This window comes from Bombina bombina, chromosome 4 (genome assembly GCF_027579735.1).
Source record: "Bombina bombina isolate aBomBom1 chromosome 4, aBomBom1.pri, whole genome shotgun sequence".
Taxonomy (NCBI): Eukaryota; Metazoa; Chordata; class Amphibia; order Anura; family Bombinatoridae; genus Bombina; species Bombina bombina.
Genome location: NC_069502.1, coordinates 872,005,851 through 872,022,332, shown reverse-complemented (window position 1 = coordinate 872,022,332; position 16,482 = coordinate 872,005,851). Strand labels below are relative to the sequence as shown.

General features: G+C 39.0%; 1 protein-coding gene across 1 annotated transcript in view; it reads left to right on the top strand.

The window, feature by feature from the left end:
- LOC128657375 (gastrula zinc finger protein XlCGF17.1) overlaps positions 1–16,482 on the top strand; it is a 103,808-nt gene that overhangs the window by 35,965 nt on the left and 51,361 nt on the right. The window contains exon 3 of the mRNA XM_053711703.1: positions 556–714. Coding sequence (XP_053567678.1) covers positions 663–714 — 52 coding nt within the window. The 5' untranslated portion in view covers positions 556–662. The remainder of the gene's footprint in view (positions 1–555; positions 715–16,482) is intronic.

Sequence of the window (16,482 nt, the reverse complement as noted above, 5' to 3'; positions counted from 1 at the left end):
ATATGTGCTGATCTGCTGCTGATTTATGTTTGTATTTTTTACGACCATTTTTTTTATTGTGTATTGCTTTATAATCTTCACTGGTAAGTACAAAATCATTTAACAAGATAAATTAACAACAAAATATAAGCAATTTCTGTTTCTTCCTATATCCCTGGGTAATACTTACTAGGCTCCCTAACCCTTTTTTCTTAGTCCACCTTTTTGACCAGATATCTCTAGGAAGAGGAAAGGGAGGTGTCTGAGGATTACTTTTATAGGTAATCAGGGGAGTGGTGGTTCTGTCCACCCCTTCAGGGAGGGGTTCTTCACTGGTAAGTATTACCCAGTGATTTAGGCCAAGATATAGAAATTGCTTTCGTTGTTGATTAATCACTGTCCTCTGATTAATCAGTGTTATTCACTTTATCCCTTTGTGACCAAGCAGAGCGATTCCTTAGTCTTGGTCGGTTTATGATGCTCAGATTCAGGGTTGGATGTTAGTAATGCAAAGCGTTCCTCCTATGACACTCAAGTGTACATGAGACTCACACACTTTCTCTCGCTCTCTTTTTAGGCTCCTGTTACTGGGAAGATCACAAACAATACACATCACTTCTTTTGCTGGAAAAGAAGACACATTATAAGAATATCTGACAAATTCAGTTGTGCTGAACAAAACAATGTCTGAAAAGACTGAGAACCAAACCTCAGACCTTTCTGATGCACACGGAGGTAAGCAGGACGTCACATGCATGTCACCTGGTTTTGTCATCATAATGGGATAATATTTACAGTAATCAACCAGAAACCTCAGTGATCTGATCATCTTAAAAGGATATAGGGGTTAGTAGTATACCGGTGATGTACAGAAGTTTCTGCTAAGCAGAGTTTAAAAACCCAGTGTAGTCTTGTTGTTAATTTTGAGACTGTCATCAAGTCCTCACACTCGGTATCAGTCCCTGTGCTTAAATAGTTGCTGATTTGTAGGTAACTGTTTGTTCACAATGGAAACAGTGTACCTACCAATCAGCGCTTGCACATGGTGCCTATTACATCTTTAACCCCTTAATGACCGACGACGTACGCCATACGTCCTCAGAAAAAATACAGTTAACACATGAGGACGTATGGCGTACGTCGTCGGTTTGGAAAGCAGCTGGAAGCGATCCTGATCGCTTCCAGCTGCTTTCCGGTTATTGCAGTGATGCCTCGCTATCGAGGCATCCTGCAATAACAATTTTTACCTCTCCGGTGCAGAAAGAACCACTCTGTGGCCCTCTCTGCACCGGACATCGATGGCCGCATTCGTTGGTGGGTGGGAGGCGGGTGGGCGGCCATCAATGAGTTCTGAGCCTGAGAGGGGGGTGGGATCGTCGGGGGGGGGGAGACAAGCGCGTGCATGGGGGGCGGCGGGCGGGCACGGGGAGGGAGCGGGTGAGAACCGCTTACACTACAGAAAGAAAAGTATTATAAGTGGGAGAATGCCCAAAAAATAATCTAAGGGATCTGGGAGGGGGTGGGGGTTGATCTTGGGGGGGGGGGGGGGGAGGGAAGCTACACTACAGAAAAAATAAAAAAATTACATCATTTATTTTGTAAACTGGGTACTGGCAGACAGCTGCCAGTACCCAAGATGGCTCCCAAGAATGTAGAGGGGGAGGTTAGAGAGCTGTTTGGGGGGGCTAAGGGGGGATCCTATACAGCAGCATATGTAAATATGCAAAGAAAAAAAAAACAGAAAGAAAAAAAGGTTACCTTTTATTTTAGTACTGGCAGACTTTCTGCCAGTACTTAAGATGGCGGGGACAATTGTGTGGTGGGGGAGGTAAGAGTTGACTTTTTTTTTTTTTTATCGCATTTGGCGGTGAAATGGTGGTATGAAATATACCAAAATGGGCCTAGATCAATACTTGGGGTTGTCTACTACACTACACTAAAGCTAAAAGTAACCCTACAAGCTCCCTAATTAACCCCTGCACTGCTGGGCATAATACACGTGTGGTGCGCAGCAGCATTTAGCTGCCTTCTAATTACCAAAAAGCAACACCAAAGCCATATATGTCTGCTATTTCTGAACAAAGGGGATCCCAGAAAAGCATGTACAACCACTTGTGCCATAATTGCACAAGTTGTTTCTAAATGATTTCAGTGAGAAACCTAAAATTTGGAAAAATGTAAGGTTTTTTTTTTTTTTATTTGATTGCATTTGGCGGTGAAATGGTGGTATGAAATATACCAAAATGGGCCTAGATCAATACTTTGGGTTGTCTACTACACTAAAGCTAAAAATTACCCCAAAAAGCTCCCTACATGCTCCCTAATTATCCCTTCACTGCTGGGCATAATACACGTGTGGTGCGCAGTGGCATTTAGCGGCCTTCTAATTACCAAAAAACAACGCTAAAGCCATATATGTCTGCTATTTCTGAACAAGGGGGATCCCAGAGAAGTATTTACAACCATTTATGCCATAATTGCACAAGATGTTTGTAAATAATTTCAGTGAGAAACCTAAAGTTTGTGAAAAAGTGAACGATTTTTTTTTATTTGATCGCATTTGGCGGTGAAATGGTGGCATGAAATATACCAAAATTGGCCTAGAACAATACTTTGGAATGTCTTCTAAAAAAATATATGCATGTCAAGGGATATTCAGGGATTCCTGAAAGATATCAGTGTTCCAATGTAACTAGCGCTAATTTTGAAAAAAAAAAGTGGTTTGGAAATAGCAAAGTGCTACTTGTATTTATGGCCCTATAACTTACAAAAAAAGCAAAGAACATGTAAACATTGGGTATTTCTAAACTCTGGACAAACTTTAGAAACTATTTAACATGGGTGTTTTATGGTGGTTGTAGATGTGTAACAGATATTGGGGCTCAAAGTTAGAAAAAGTGTGTGTGTTTTTTTCCATTTTTCCTCATATTTTATAAAAAATGTTTATAGTAAATGATAAGATATGATGAAAATAATGGTATCTTTAGAAAGTCCATTTAATGGCAAGAAAAACTGTATATAATATAATAACCTGCCTTAGCCATCTTTTTATCCCCTTAGTTTATCCCCTTTTCCATTTTTTTGACCGTTTCAGACTAAGGCTATTTTTACATTTCTGCGTTTTTGTGTTTAGCTGTAATTTTCCCCTTAGTCATTTACTGTACCCACACATATTATATACCGTTTTTTTTTTTTTTTGCCATTAAATGGACTTTATAAAGATACCATTATTTTCATCATATCTTATAATTTGCTATAAAAAAAATATAAAATATGATGAACAAAATGGAAAAAGAAAACACTTTTTCTACTCTGACCCCCCAAATCTGTTACACATCTACAACCACCAAAAAACACCCATGCTAAATAGTTTCTAAATTTTGTCTTGAGTTTACAAATACCCAATGTTTACGTGTTCTTTGCTTTTTTTGCAAGTTATAGCACAATAAGTACAAGTAGAACTTTGCTATTTCCAAACCTTTTTTTTTTTTTTTTTTTTTTTTTTTTTTTTAAATTGGTGATAGTTACATTGGAACACTGACATCTGTCAGGATTCCTGAATATCCCTAGACATCTATATGCTTTTTTTTTTAGTAGACAACCCAAAGTATTGATCTAGGCCCATTTTGGTATATTTAATGCCACAATTTCACCCCCAAATGAGATCAAATAAAAAAAAATTGTTCACTTTTTCTCAAACTTCTTCACAAACTTTAGGTTTCTCACTGACATTATTTACAAACAGCGTGTGCAAGTATGGCACAAATGGTTGTAAATGCTTCTCTGGGATCCCCTTTGTTCAGAAATAGCAGACATTTATGGCTTTGGCATTACTTTTTAGTAATTAGAAGGCCGCTAAATGCCGCTACGCACCACACGTGTTATTTCTCCAACATTGGTGTGTCCGGTCCACGGCGTCATCCATTACTTGTGGGAAATATTCTCTTCCCCAACAGGAAATGGCAAAGATCACTCAAAGGCTGTCCATATAACCCCTCCTCAGGCTCCGCCCCCCAGTCATTCTCTTTGCCGCTCTGAACAAGTAGCATCTCCACGGAGATGGTGAAGAGTATGTGGTGTTTAGTTGTAGTTTTTTATTCTGCTATCAAGAGTTTGTTATTTTAAAATAGTGCCGGTTTGTACTATTTACTCTAAAACAGAAAGGGATGAAGAGTTCTGTTTAAAAGAGGAGTATGATTTTAGCAGCAGTAACTAAAATCAATTGCTGTTCCCACGCAGGACTGTTGAGCCCAGAGAACTTCAGTTGGGGGGAACAGTTAGCAGACTTTTTCTGCTCAAGGTATGACTAGTCCATTTTCTAACAAGACTTTGTAATGCTAGAAGTCATTTTCCCTCTTGGGGATCGGTAAGCCATTTTCTTAGACTCTTAACAGAATGAAGGCTTATTATGGGCTATACACTGGTTGACACTCTTGTGGACTAAATCGATTGCTTTATTTAAAGTTTTTTATGAAATTTGAAGTGATTTATAAAACTTTTATTGTGGGGAACGTTTTTAGACGCCAGGCAGTCGTTTAGACACCTTTCCAGTCAGGAAGGGCCTTTCACTATAGTAGGCAGAGCCTCATTTTCGCGCCATAATTGCGCAGTTTCTTTTGGATGCAGTGCATGCAGCTGCATGTGAGAGGGTCTGGTGATCATTGAAAACGTTCCTGGAAGGCTTAATTTGGTATCGTATAACCCTTAAGGACAGGTGAAGTCGCAGCAAACGCTGTGGCTGGGACTGTAGTGGGGTTAAAAATTGTTACTTGATTAAACGGCTCCGGTTTCCTCATTTAAGGGGTTAAAAGCTTGAAAATTGGGGTGCAATACTTTTAAAGCATTAAGACTCTGTGGTGAAATTTTGGTAAAGATTGGATATTTCCTTCATAGTTTTTCACACATTCAGAAATAAAGTGTGCTCTGTTTAACATTTAAAGAGACAGTAACGGTTTTGTTTAAAACGTTTTTTTTGCATTATTAGCCTGTTTAAGCCTGTCTAACATGTCTGTACCTTCAGATAGAACATGTTCTGTATGTATGGAGGCCAAGGTGGTCCCCCCTTCAAATGTATGTGATAATTGTGCCATGGCGTCCAGACAAAGTAAGGACAGTACTGTCACATTTAATAAGGTTGCCCAAGATGATTCCTCAAATGAAGGTAGTGGGGATAGTTCATCATCCTCTCCTTCTGTGTCAACGCCAGTTATGCCCGCGCAGGCGACCCCTAGTACATCTAGCGCGCCAATGCTTGTTACTATGCAACAATTAACGGCTGTAATGGATAATTCCATAGCTAATATTTTATCCAAAATGCCAGCATTTCAAAGAAAGCGTGATTGCTCAGTTTTAAATACAGTGGAGCAAGAAGGCGCTGACGATAGTTTATCTGTCATACCCTCACACCAGTCTGAAGTGGCAGTGAGGGAGGGTTTGACGGAGGGAGAACTTTCAGATTCAGGAAGAATTTCTCAACAGGCAGAACCTGATGTTGTGACATTTAAATTTAAGTTAGAGCATCTCCGCGCATTACTTAAGGAGGTGCTAACTACACTGGATGATTGTGACTCTTTGGTCATTCCAGAAAAATTGTGCAAGATGGACAAATTCTTAGAGGTCCCGGTGCACCCTGACGCCTTTCCGATCCCTAAAAGGGTGGCGGACATAGTGAATAAGGAGTGGGAGAAACCAGGAATACCCTTTGTCCCACCTCCTATATTTAAGAAATTGTTCCCCATGGTCGACCCAAGGAAGGACACATGGCAAACAGTCCCTAAGGTTGAGGGGGCAGTTTCTACCCTAGCCAAACGCACGACTATTCCCATTGAGGACAATTGTGCTTTCAAAGATCCTATGGATCAAAAATTGGACGGTTTGCTTAAAAAGATTTTTGTTCAGCAAGGTTACCTCCTCCAACCAATTTCGTGCATTATTCCTGTCACTACGGCGGCGTGTTTCTGGTTCGATGAACTAGAAAAGTCGCTTAATATGGAGACTCCATATGAGGAAGTCATGGACAGAATTCACACACTTAAGTTAGCTAATTCCTTTATTTTAGATGCCGATTTGCAATTAGCGAGATTAGCGGCGAAAAATTCAGGGTTTGCAATTGTGGCACGCAGAGCGCTCTGGCTAAAGTCTTGGTCGGCGGATGTATCTTCCAAGACAAAATTGCTTAATATCCCTTTCAAAGGTAAGACCCTTTTTGGGCCAGAATTGAAAGAAATTATTTCAGACATCACTGGGGGGAAGGGCCATGCCCTCCCACAGGATAGGCCTTTCAAGGCTAAGAATAAGTCCAATTTTCGTTCCTTTCGCAATTTCAGGAACGGACCGGCTCTTAACTCTGCAGCCTCTAGACAAGAGGGTAACGCTTCCCAGGCTAAACCAGCTTGGAAACCATTGCAAGGCTGGAACAAGGGTAAACAGACCAAGAAGCCTGCTGCTGCTACCAAGACAGCATGAAGGGGTAGCCCCCGATCCGGGACCGGATCAAGTAGGGGGCAGACTCTCTCTCTTTGCTCAGGCTTGGGCAAGAGATGTTCCGGATCCCTGGGCACTAGAAATAGTCTCTCAGGGTTATCTTCTAGAATTCAAGGAACTTCCTCCAAGGGGAAGGTTCCACATGTCTCGCTTATCTTCAGACCAAATAAAGAGACAGGCATTCTTACATTGTGTAGAAGACCTGTTAAAGATGGGAGTGATACACCCAGTTCCAACTGTGGAACAAGGTCAGGGGTTTTACTCAAGCCTGTTTGTAGTTCCCAAAAAAGAGGGAACTTTCAGACCAATTCTGGATTTAAAAATTCTAAACAAATATCTCAGAGTTCCATCGTTCAAAATGGAAACCATTCGAACAATTTTACCCACAATCCAGGAGGGTCAATATATGACTACCGTGGATTTAAAGGATGCGTACCTACATATTCCTATCCACAAAGATCATCATCAGTTCCTAAGGTTCGCCTTTCTGGACAAACATTATCAGTTCGTGGCTCTTCCGTTCGGTTTAGCTACTGCTCCCAGAATTTTCACAAAGCTGCTAGGGTCCCTTCTGGCGGTTCTAAGACCGAGGGGCATTGCAGTGGCACCTTATCTAGATGACATTCTAATTCAAGCGTCGTCTCTTTCCAAGGCAAAGGCTCATACAGACATTGTTCTAGCCTTTCTCAGATCTCACGGGTGGAAGGTGAACGTAGAAAAGAGTTCCCTGTCTCCGTCAACAAGAGTTCCCTTTTATGGAACAATAATAGATTCTTTAGAAATGAAGATCTTCCTGACAGAAGTCAGAAAGTCAAAGCTTCTAAACGCTTGTCAAGTTCTTCACTCTATTCTGCAGCCTTCCATAGCTCAGTGCATGGAAGTAGTAGGATTGATGGTTGCAGCAATGGACATAGTTCCTTTTGCTCGAATTCATCTAAGACCATTACAACTGTGCATGCTCAGTCAGTGGAATGGGGACTATGCAGACTTGTCCCCACAGATTCAAGTAGACCAGGTAACCAGAGACTCACTCCTTTTGGTGGTTGACTCAGGATCACCTGTCTCAGGGAATGAGTTTCCGCAGACCAGAGTGGGTCATTGTCACGACCGACGCCAGTCTATTAGGCTGGGGCGCGGTCTGGGATTCCCTGAAAGCTCAGGGTCTATGGTCTCGGGAAGAGTCTCTTCTTCCGATAAACATCCTGGAACAGAGAGCGATATTCAATGCTCTCCGGGCTTGGCCTCAACTAGCGAAGGCCGGATTCATAAGATTCCAGTCGGACAACATGACGACTGTAGCTTACATCAACCATCAGGGAGGAACAAAGAGTTCCTTGGCGATGAGAGAGGTATCCAAGATCATCAAATGGGCGGAGGATCACTCCTGCCATCTATCTGCAATTCACATCCCAGGAGTAGACAACTGGGAGGCGGATTATCTAAGTCGTCAGACTTTCCATCCGGGGGAGTGGGAACTCCACCCGGAGGTTTTTGCCCAGTTGACTCAATTATGGGGCATTCCAGACATGGATCTGATGGCGTCTCGTCAGAACTTCAAGGTTCCTTGCTACGGGTCCAGATCCAGGGATCCCAAGGCGACTCTAATGGATGCATTAGTGGCGCCTTGGTCGTTCAACCTAGCTTATGCGTTTCCACCGTTCCCTCTCCTTCCCAGGCTCGTAGCCAGGATCAAACAGGAGAAGGCCTCGGTGATTCTGATAGCTCCTGCGTGGCCGCGCAGGAATTGGTATGCAGACCTGGTGAATATGTCATCGGCTCCACCATGGAAGCTACCTTTGAGACAGGATCTTCTAGTACAAGGTCCATTCGAACATCCAAATCTAGTCTCTCTGCAGCTGACTGCTTGGAAATTGAACGCTTGATTTTATCCAAGCGTGGGTTTTCAAATTCAGTGATAGATACTCTGGTTCAAGCCAGAAAACCTGTGACTAGAAAGATTTACCATAAAATATGGAAAAAATATATCTGTTGGTGTGAATCCAAGGGATTCTCCTGGAGTAAGATTAAAATTCCTAAGATTCTCTCCTTTCTCCAAGAAGGTTTGGATAAAGGGTTGTCAGCGAGTTCTCTAAAAGGACAGATCTCTGCATTATCTGTCTTGTTACACAAACGACTGGCAGCTGTGCCAGATGTACAAGCTTTTGTACAGGCTTTGGTCAGAATCAAGCCTGTTTACAGACCCATGACTCCTCCTTGGAGTCTAAATTTAGTTCTTTCAGTTCTTCAAGGGGTTCCGTTTGAACCTTTACATTCCATAGATATCAAGTTACTATCTTGGAAAGTTCTGTTTTTGGTTGCTATTTCTTCTGCTAGAAGAGTTTCTGAGTTATCTGCTTTGCAGTGTAATCCACCTTATCTAGTGTTCCATTCAGATAAGGTTGTTTTGCGTACTAAACCTGGTTTTCTTCCAAAAGTAGTTTCCAACAAGAATATTAACCAGGAAATAGTTGTTCCTTCTCTGTGTCCAAATCCAGTTTCAAAGAAGGAACGTTTGTTACACAATTTAGATGTGGTCCGCGCTTTAAAGTTCTATTTAGACGCAACAAAGGAATTCAGACAAACTTCATCTTTGTTCGTTGTTTATTCTGGTAAGAGGAGAGGACAAAAAGCTACTGCTTAACTTAGAGGGGTATACATTATTTAGGAGGGACAGGAATAATAAAAGGGGTGGAGGTATCTGCATGTATATTAAACCTAACCTTAAACCTACAATAAGGGAAGATATTTATGATACAAGTGACAATGTAGAGACCCTGTGGGTTGAAATAAAGAGTGGGGGGAAAAATACTAAAAAAATATTACTAGGAACATGCTACAAGCCTCCCAACATTAGTGACCCGGAGGAAACTCAACTACTTATCCAAATAGGTAAGGCTGCTAATAACAGTGCTGTAATTATGGGAGATTTTAACTACCCTGATATAAACTGGGCCAATGAAACTAGTAATTCAGCTAAGGGGGATAGATTTTTAAATGTTCTCAGGGATAACTTCTTGTCACAATTAATAGAGGAGCCAACTAGGAGTAAAGCTATATTGGATTTAGTGCTATCAAACAATACAGATATAATATCAAACATAGAAGTTAAGAACATTTGGGTAACAGTGATCATAACATGGTCACATTTGAAATCTCTTTTCAAATGCAGTGTTTTAAAGGCTTAACTAAGACTTTTAATTTCAAGAAAGCAAAATTCAACGATTTAAGGAAATCATTAAATAATATAAATTGGGACAATGTATTTTCTAATAAAAATACAGAGAATAAATGGATAATATTTAAAAATGTGTTAAATAAATATGCATATCAACACATACCATATGGTTATAAAAGTAAAAATAAAAAAACAAAGCCATTATGGCTAAATAAAAATGTGTTAAGAGAAATTAGGAAAAAACGTAGGGCATTTAAATTATTAAAAGAAAATAGTACAGACTCAGCATACAATATTTATAAGGAATGTAACAAAGCATGCAAAAAAGCAATCAAATTAGCCAAAATTGAAAATGAAAAATTAATTGCTAAGGATTCTAAGTCTAACCCTAAAAGGTTCTTTAAGTACATAAATAGCAAAAAATCTAAGAAGGATAATATAGGTACATTAAAATGTGTGGAGGGTAGCATGATAAATAATGACAGGGAGAAGGCTGAGGTACTAAACCAGTTTTTTTCTTCAGTATACACAAGAGAAGAACCATTGAATGATACTTTTGAACATAATAGAACATGCCAGTCCATACCACTAACTGGGTTTTGTTTAGAGGATATCAGGAAAAAAATGGAAAATATTAAGGTAAATAAAACTCCAGGCCCAGATGGAATACACCCAAGGGTGTTAAGGGAACTTAGCACTGTTATAGACAAACCTCTACTCTTAATTTTTCAAGACTCATTATCCTCAGGCATGGTACCCCAGGATTGGCGTAAAGCTGATGTGGTGCCACTCTTCAAAAAGGGAAGCAGGGATGATCCAGGAAGCTATAGACCAGTTAGTCTGACATCAATAGTGGGGAAGATATTTGAAGGGATTATAAGGGATTATATTGATGAGCATATTCGTGTAAACAAGATTATGAGTTCTAATCAGCATGGCTTTAGGAGAAATAGATCATGTCAAACTAATCTAATTAGATTCTACGAGGAAGTAAGTCAAAATATAGATAAAGGGGAATCAGTGGATGTGATATACTTAGATTTGGCAAAGGCATTTGATACAGTGCCACATAAGAGATTAATGCACAAAATTAAGGGACTGGGAATAGCTGAAAATGTTAGCTCATGGATAAATAACTGGATAAAAGATAGGGAGCAACGAGTAGTAGTAAATGGATCATACTCAGATTGGACAAAGGTAATCAGTGGCGTCCCCCAGGGATCAGTACTGGGCCCTGTTCTTTTTAATATTTTTATAAATGACTTGGAGCAAGGATTAAATAGCGACATCTCTATTTTTGCAGATGATACTAAGTTAAGTAAGGTCATAAGGTCAGAGCAGGACGAACTCTCTTTACAAAGGGATTTGCTAAAATTAGAACTATGGGCAAGTGAATGGAAAATGAGATTTAATACGGAAAAATGCAAGGTTCTACATTTTGGAAGTAAAAATAAGCAGGCTACGTATTTTTTTTTTTTTTTTTAAACATTTATTTATTTCCAAGCACAGAATACAAATCAACAAGTACATTTTTATCACATAAGTAAATTTCTTTGTTTAACAGAAAAAAAGAAGAAGAGAAAAAAAAAAAGAATACAGTCAATAATTAATTCACTCTTAACTTCAAAGATTCCACAGAATCATATTTTAGAAAAGTTTTTGCCACGTACTTTCCAATATTTTACTCTTTGTGATTGTATACTTGTGCTATTTTCCTAATTACCTAAGATATCTTAACAGAAGATGGTCATGCATCACAGACCAAAAATAAAACAAAACAAAACGCAAAAGAAAAAAGGAAGACACAACAAGAGGGGAGAAGAGGAAGAAAAAAGAGCAGCAAGATAGAAAAGGAAAAGAAAGGAAATTCCCCCTGCCTCCAGCTCCACATCTCCATCTTGGGTGAATGTAATATTAGTGCCAAGAATAGGGGAATAGATTATGCAGAATAAGAGTTCCAAAAAAGTCTGATTTATGAAAACATTTAGTTAATGTATATTGCAGATTATTGGGCCGTTGTAATATTAGGGTAAGCCATTTGTCAAAAAAATTTTTTATCTGGTTTTCTGACAAGGAGTTGGCATTTAATTGCTCGAACATAATTTGCGAGAACACAGCTTGTTTAAATAGGCAAAACGGAGGGGAAATCCTCTTCTTCCAAAATTTGAGGATTAAGTTCCGTCCTAATAAAATCAGAGTGTTAACAGATTTATGAGGTATGGTATTGGTCTCACTAGAAAGAAAAAAAACCTGGAAGATATCCAAAGTCACATTTTCATGCAACACTTTAGAGGCCCAATAGGACACTTTAAACCAAAATTGCCTAATTTTAGGACAGAACCAAAAACAATGGAGGAGATCGGCCTCCTTTTTTTTACACTTAAAACAGTTAGTAGATTTATTGCTAGTCCACTTGGCTAGTGTTCTCGGTGTAATATATGAATTATTAATTAGTTTAATATGAGATTCTTTCCAGGAGGTGGGGATTCTTGCCTCTCTTACTTGTTTAATACTAGCTTTAATTTTTTCTACTGTTATTTCTTGGAAGTGGGATCTCCAGTAACTAGTTAGGATTTCCAATCCCAATTGTCCTTGCTTCGACATTAGAATATTATAAATTAGCGAAATTGTATGAATACCATTCTTATGTAGTATGATATAGTCTTTCAGGTCAGCAAATTTTCTATAGTCTTGTCTAATATTTTGTATTCCATTTATATAGTGTCTGAGTTGCAAATATGCATAAAAGTTTTGATTGGATAAATTATATTCTTGGAGGATAGATTCAAATGTTCTAACTGTGTGTTCATTATCGAGAACTTGGGAAATATAAATTAACCCCTTTTCCTCCCACTTTGTAAAGATTTCTGAAGTTAAGCCTGGCGGGAAAAGGATGTTGCCTCTAATAGGGAGGTATGCTGATATACGGTAATCTATATTTAACACAGTACATAATTTCTGCCAGGCTGAGATCACATTACCAATTGCCATTAACTTTTTAATATGTTTTGGTAGTTGTGCCATTGGGCAGTGGATCATGGCCTTTAGGGAGAGAGGGGTAACCATCTGACTTTCAATTAAAGGGTTTGTAAAATAATTAGTATCTGTGATCCAGTCACAGGCAAAGCGTGCAAGAATAGCTATATTATACCATTTTATATCAGGGAGCGCAAATCCTCCATATTCTGAGAGCTGGTATAGTTTGGTTCTGGATAGATAGTGCCTTTTTTTATTCCAAACAAAAGATGAGCAATTCTTATTAAAAAGCCTAAGATCTTTGTTAGTGATAAAGACAGGGAGGTTTTGAAGAAGATATACTAATTGCGGAAAAAGAATAGATTTAATTAACATAACTCTGGCCGAGAGAGAGATAGGGAACAAAACCCATCTGTCTAATTTCTCGGCAGCATTTGCAAAGAAAACAGAGAAATTATTATCGTACCAAAGATTAGGATTTCTATGAAGATTTATTCCTAAATATTTAATACTTTCTGTGACCTGTAGGGGGTGTTCCTTGCAACTGTCTTTGTTTTGATGTATCCAGAGAATTTCAGACTTGCTCAAATTTAATTTGTAGCCCGAAAAAGAGCTAAATAGCTTAAAAGTATTTAGAGCAAGAGGAATACTGATTTTAGTATTCTGTAAAAACAGCAGTAAGTCGTCAGCATAAAGTGATAGGACCAATTGTTGATCTCCAATTTTTATACCTGCTATAGTATCTCTTAGGGAGATTGCAAGGGGTTCTATGGCAAGGTTAAATAAAAGGGGGGACAGTGGACACCCCTGTCTCGTTCCTTTGTGGATATGGAACCTGGGTGTTGGAACCCCGTTAACTAGAACATATGAAGTAGGTGTATTATAAATAGATCTTACTAGTGAGAAGAAATTCCCTGTGAACCCAAATTTATCAAGGGCGGTATATAAGTGATCCCATGTGACTGAGTCGAAGGCCTTCTCGGCGTCGGCGGTTAGCAGTGCCAAATCTTGTTTTGCATTTGAAGCATTATCCTGTAGGTTATACCAATAATATTCTAATACAGAAGTAACGCGGCGTATATTTCTGATAGAGGATCTCCCAGGTATGAAGCCTGATTGATCCTCATGTATAACTTGCTCTATGCCAGACTTAAGTCTTTTTGCCATTATAGAGGTAAGTAATTTATAATCTACATTTAGAAGTGATATAGGCCTATAAGAGGAAGGGTCTAGAGGATCTTTACCTTTCTTTAATATTAGAGTAACCGCCGACGCCGAGAAATGCTCCGACATAGGCTTCCCAGCTATAAAATATTCATTGAAAAGTCTAACCAGAATAGGAAGTATATCACATCTAGTAATCTTGTAAAATTCTGATGTTAACTGATCGGGGCCGGGAGCTTTATTTGACTTAGCATGGAGTATTGCTTCATCTACTTCTTCCAAAGTAATAGGACCATTTAAAAGTTCTAAGAAATCTGGGGAAATTTTAGGAATTACAATTGAGTTCCAGAAAATGTCTTTATTTTCAAGGTTGATCTCATTCGCCGCATATATATTTTTAAAGTATTTGAAGAAACTCTCTCTGATCTCTAGTGGATCTGAACATCTATCTTGACCGACCCGAATAGCTTCAATTATATTATTCTTTTTCCTGGCCTTGTTTAATCTAGCCAGGAATTTGGGTGACCTGCCGGTATCCAAGATCATCAAATGGGCGGAGGATCACTCCTGCCATCTATCTGCAATTCACATCCCAGGAGTAGACAACTGGGAGGCGGATTATCTAAGTCGTCAGACTTTCCATCCGGGGGAGTGGGAACTCCACCCGGAGGTTTTTGCCCAGTTGACTCAATTATGGGGCATTCCAGACATGGATCTGATGGCGTCTCGTCAGAACTTCAAGGTTCCTTGCTACGGGTCCAGATCCAGGGATCCCAAGGCGACTCTAATGGATGCATTAGTGGCGCCTTGGTCGTTCAACCTAGCTTATGCGTTTCCACCGTTCCCTCTCCTTCCCAGGCTCGTAGCCAGGATCAAACAGGAGAAGGCCTCGGTGATTCTGATAGCTCCTGCGTGGCCGCGCAGGAATTGGTATGCAGACCTGGTGAATATGTCATCGGCTCCACCATGGAAGCTACCTTTGAGACAGGATCTTCTAGTACAAGGTCCATTCGAACATCCAAATCTAGTCTCTCTGCAGCTGACTGCTTGGAAATTGAACGCTTGATTTTATCCAAGCGTGGGTTTTCAAATTCAGTGATAGATACTCTGGTTCAAGCCAGAAAACCTGTGACTAGAAAGATTTACCATAAAATATGGAAAAAATATATCTGTTGGTGTGAATCCAAGGGATTCTCCTGGAGTAAGATTAAAATTCCTAAGATTCTCTCCTTTCTCCAAGAAGGTTTGGATAAAGGGTTGTCAGCGAGTTCTCTAAAAGGACAGATCTCTGCATTATCTGTCTTGTTACACAAACGACTGGCAGCTGTGCCAGATGTACAAGCTTTTGTACAGGCTTTGGTCAGAATCAAGCCTGTTTACAGACCCATGACTCCTCCTTGGAGTCTAAATTTAGTTCTTTCAGTTCTTCAAGGGGTTCCGTTTGAACCTTTACATTCCATAGATATCAAGTTACTATCTTGGAAAGTTCTGTTTTTGGTTGCTATTTCTTCTGCTAGAAGAGTTTCTGAGTTATCTGCTTTGCAGTGTAATCCACCTTATCTAGTGTTCCATTCAGATAAGGTTGTTTTGCGTACTAAACCTGGTTTTCTTCCAAAAGTAGTTTCCAACAAGAATATTAACCAGGAAATAGTTGTTCCTTCTCTGTGTCCAAATCCAGTTTCAAAGAAGGAACGTTTGTTACACAATTTAGATGTGGTCCGCGCTTTAAAGTTCTATTTAGACGCAACAAAGGAATTCAGACAAACTTCATCTTTGTTCGTTGTTTATTCTGGTAAGAGGAGAGGACAAAAAGCTACTGCTTAACTTAGAGGGGTATACATTATTTAGGAGGGACAGGAATAATAAAAGGGGTGGAGGTATCTGCATGTATATTAAACCTAACCTTAAACCTACAATAAGGGAAGATATTTATGATACAAGTGACAATGTAGAGACCCTGTGGGTTGAAATAAAGAGTGGGGGGAAAAATACTAAAAAAATATTACTAGGAACATGCTACAAGCCTCCCAACATTAGTGACCCGGAGGAAACTCAACTACTTATCCAAATAGGTAAGGCTGCTAATAACAGTGCTGTAATTATGGGAGATTTTAACTACCCTGATATAAACTGGGCCAATGAAACTAGTAATTCAGCTAAGGGGGATAGATTTTTAAATGTTCTCAGGGATAACTTCTTGTCACAATTAATAGAGGAGCCAACTAGGAGTAAAGCTATATTGGATTTAGTGCTATCAAACAATACAGATATAATATCAAACATAGAAGTTAAAGAACATTTGGGTAACAGTGATCATAACATGGTCACATTTGAAATCTCTTTTCAAATGCAGTGTTTTAAAGGCTTAACTAAGACTTTTAATTTCAAGAAAGCAAAATTCAACGATTTAAGGAAATCATTAAATAATATAAATTGGGACAATGTATTTTCTAATAAAAATACAGAGAATAAATGGATAATATTTAAAAATGTGTTAAATAAATATGCATATCAACACATACCATATGGTTATAAAAGTAAAAATAAAAAAACAAAGCCATTATGGCTAAATAAAAATGTGTTAAGAGAAATTAGGAAAAAACGTAGGGCATTTAAATTATTAAAAGAAAATAGTACAGACTCAGCATACAATATTTATAAGGAATGTAACAAAGCATGCAAAAAAGCAATCAAATTAGCCAAAA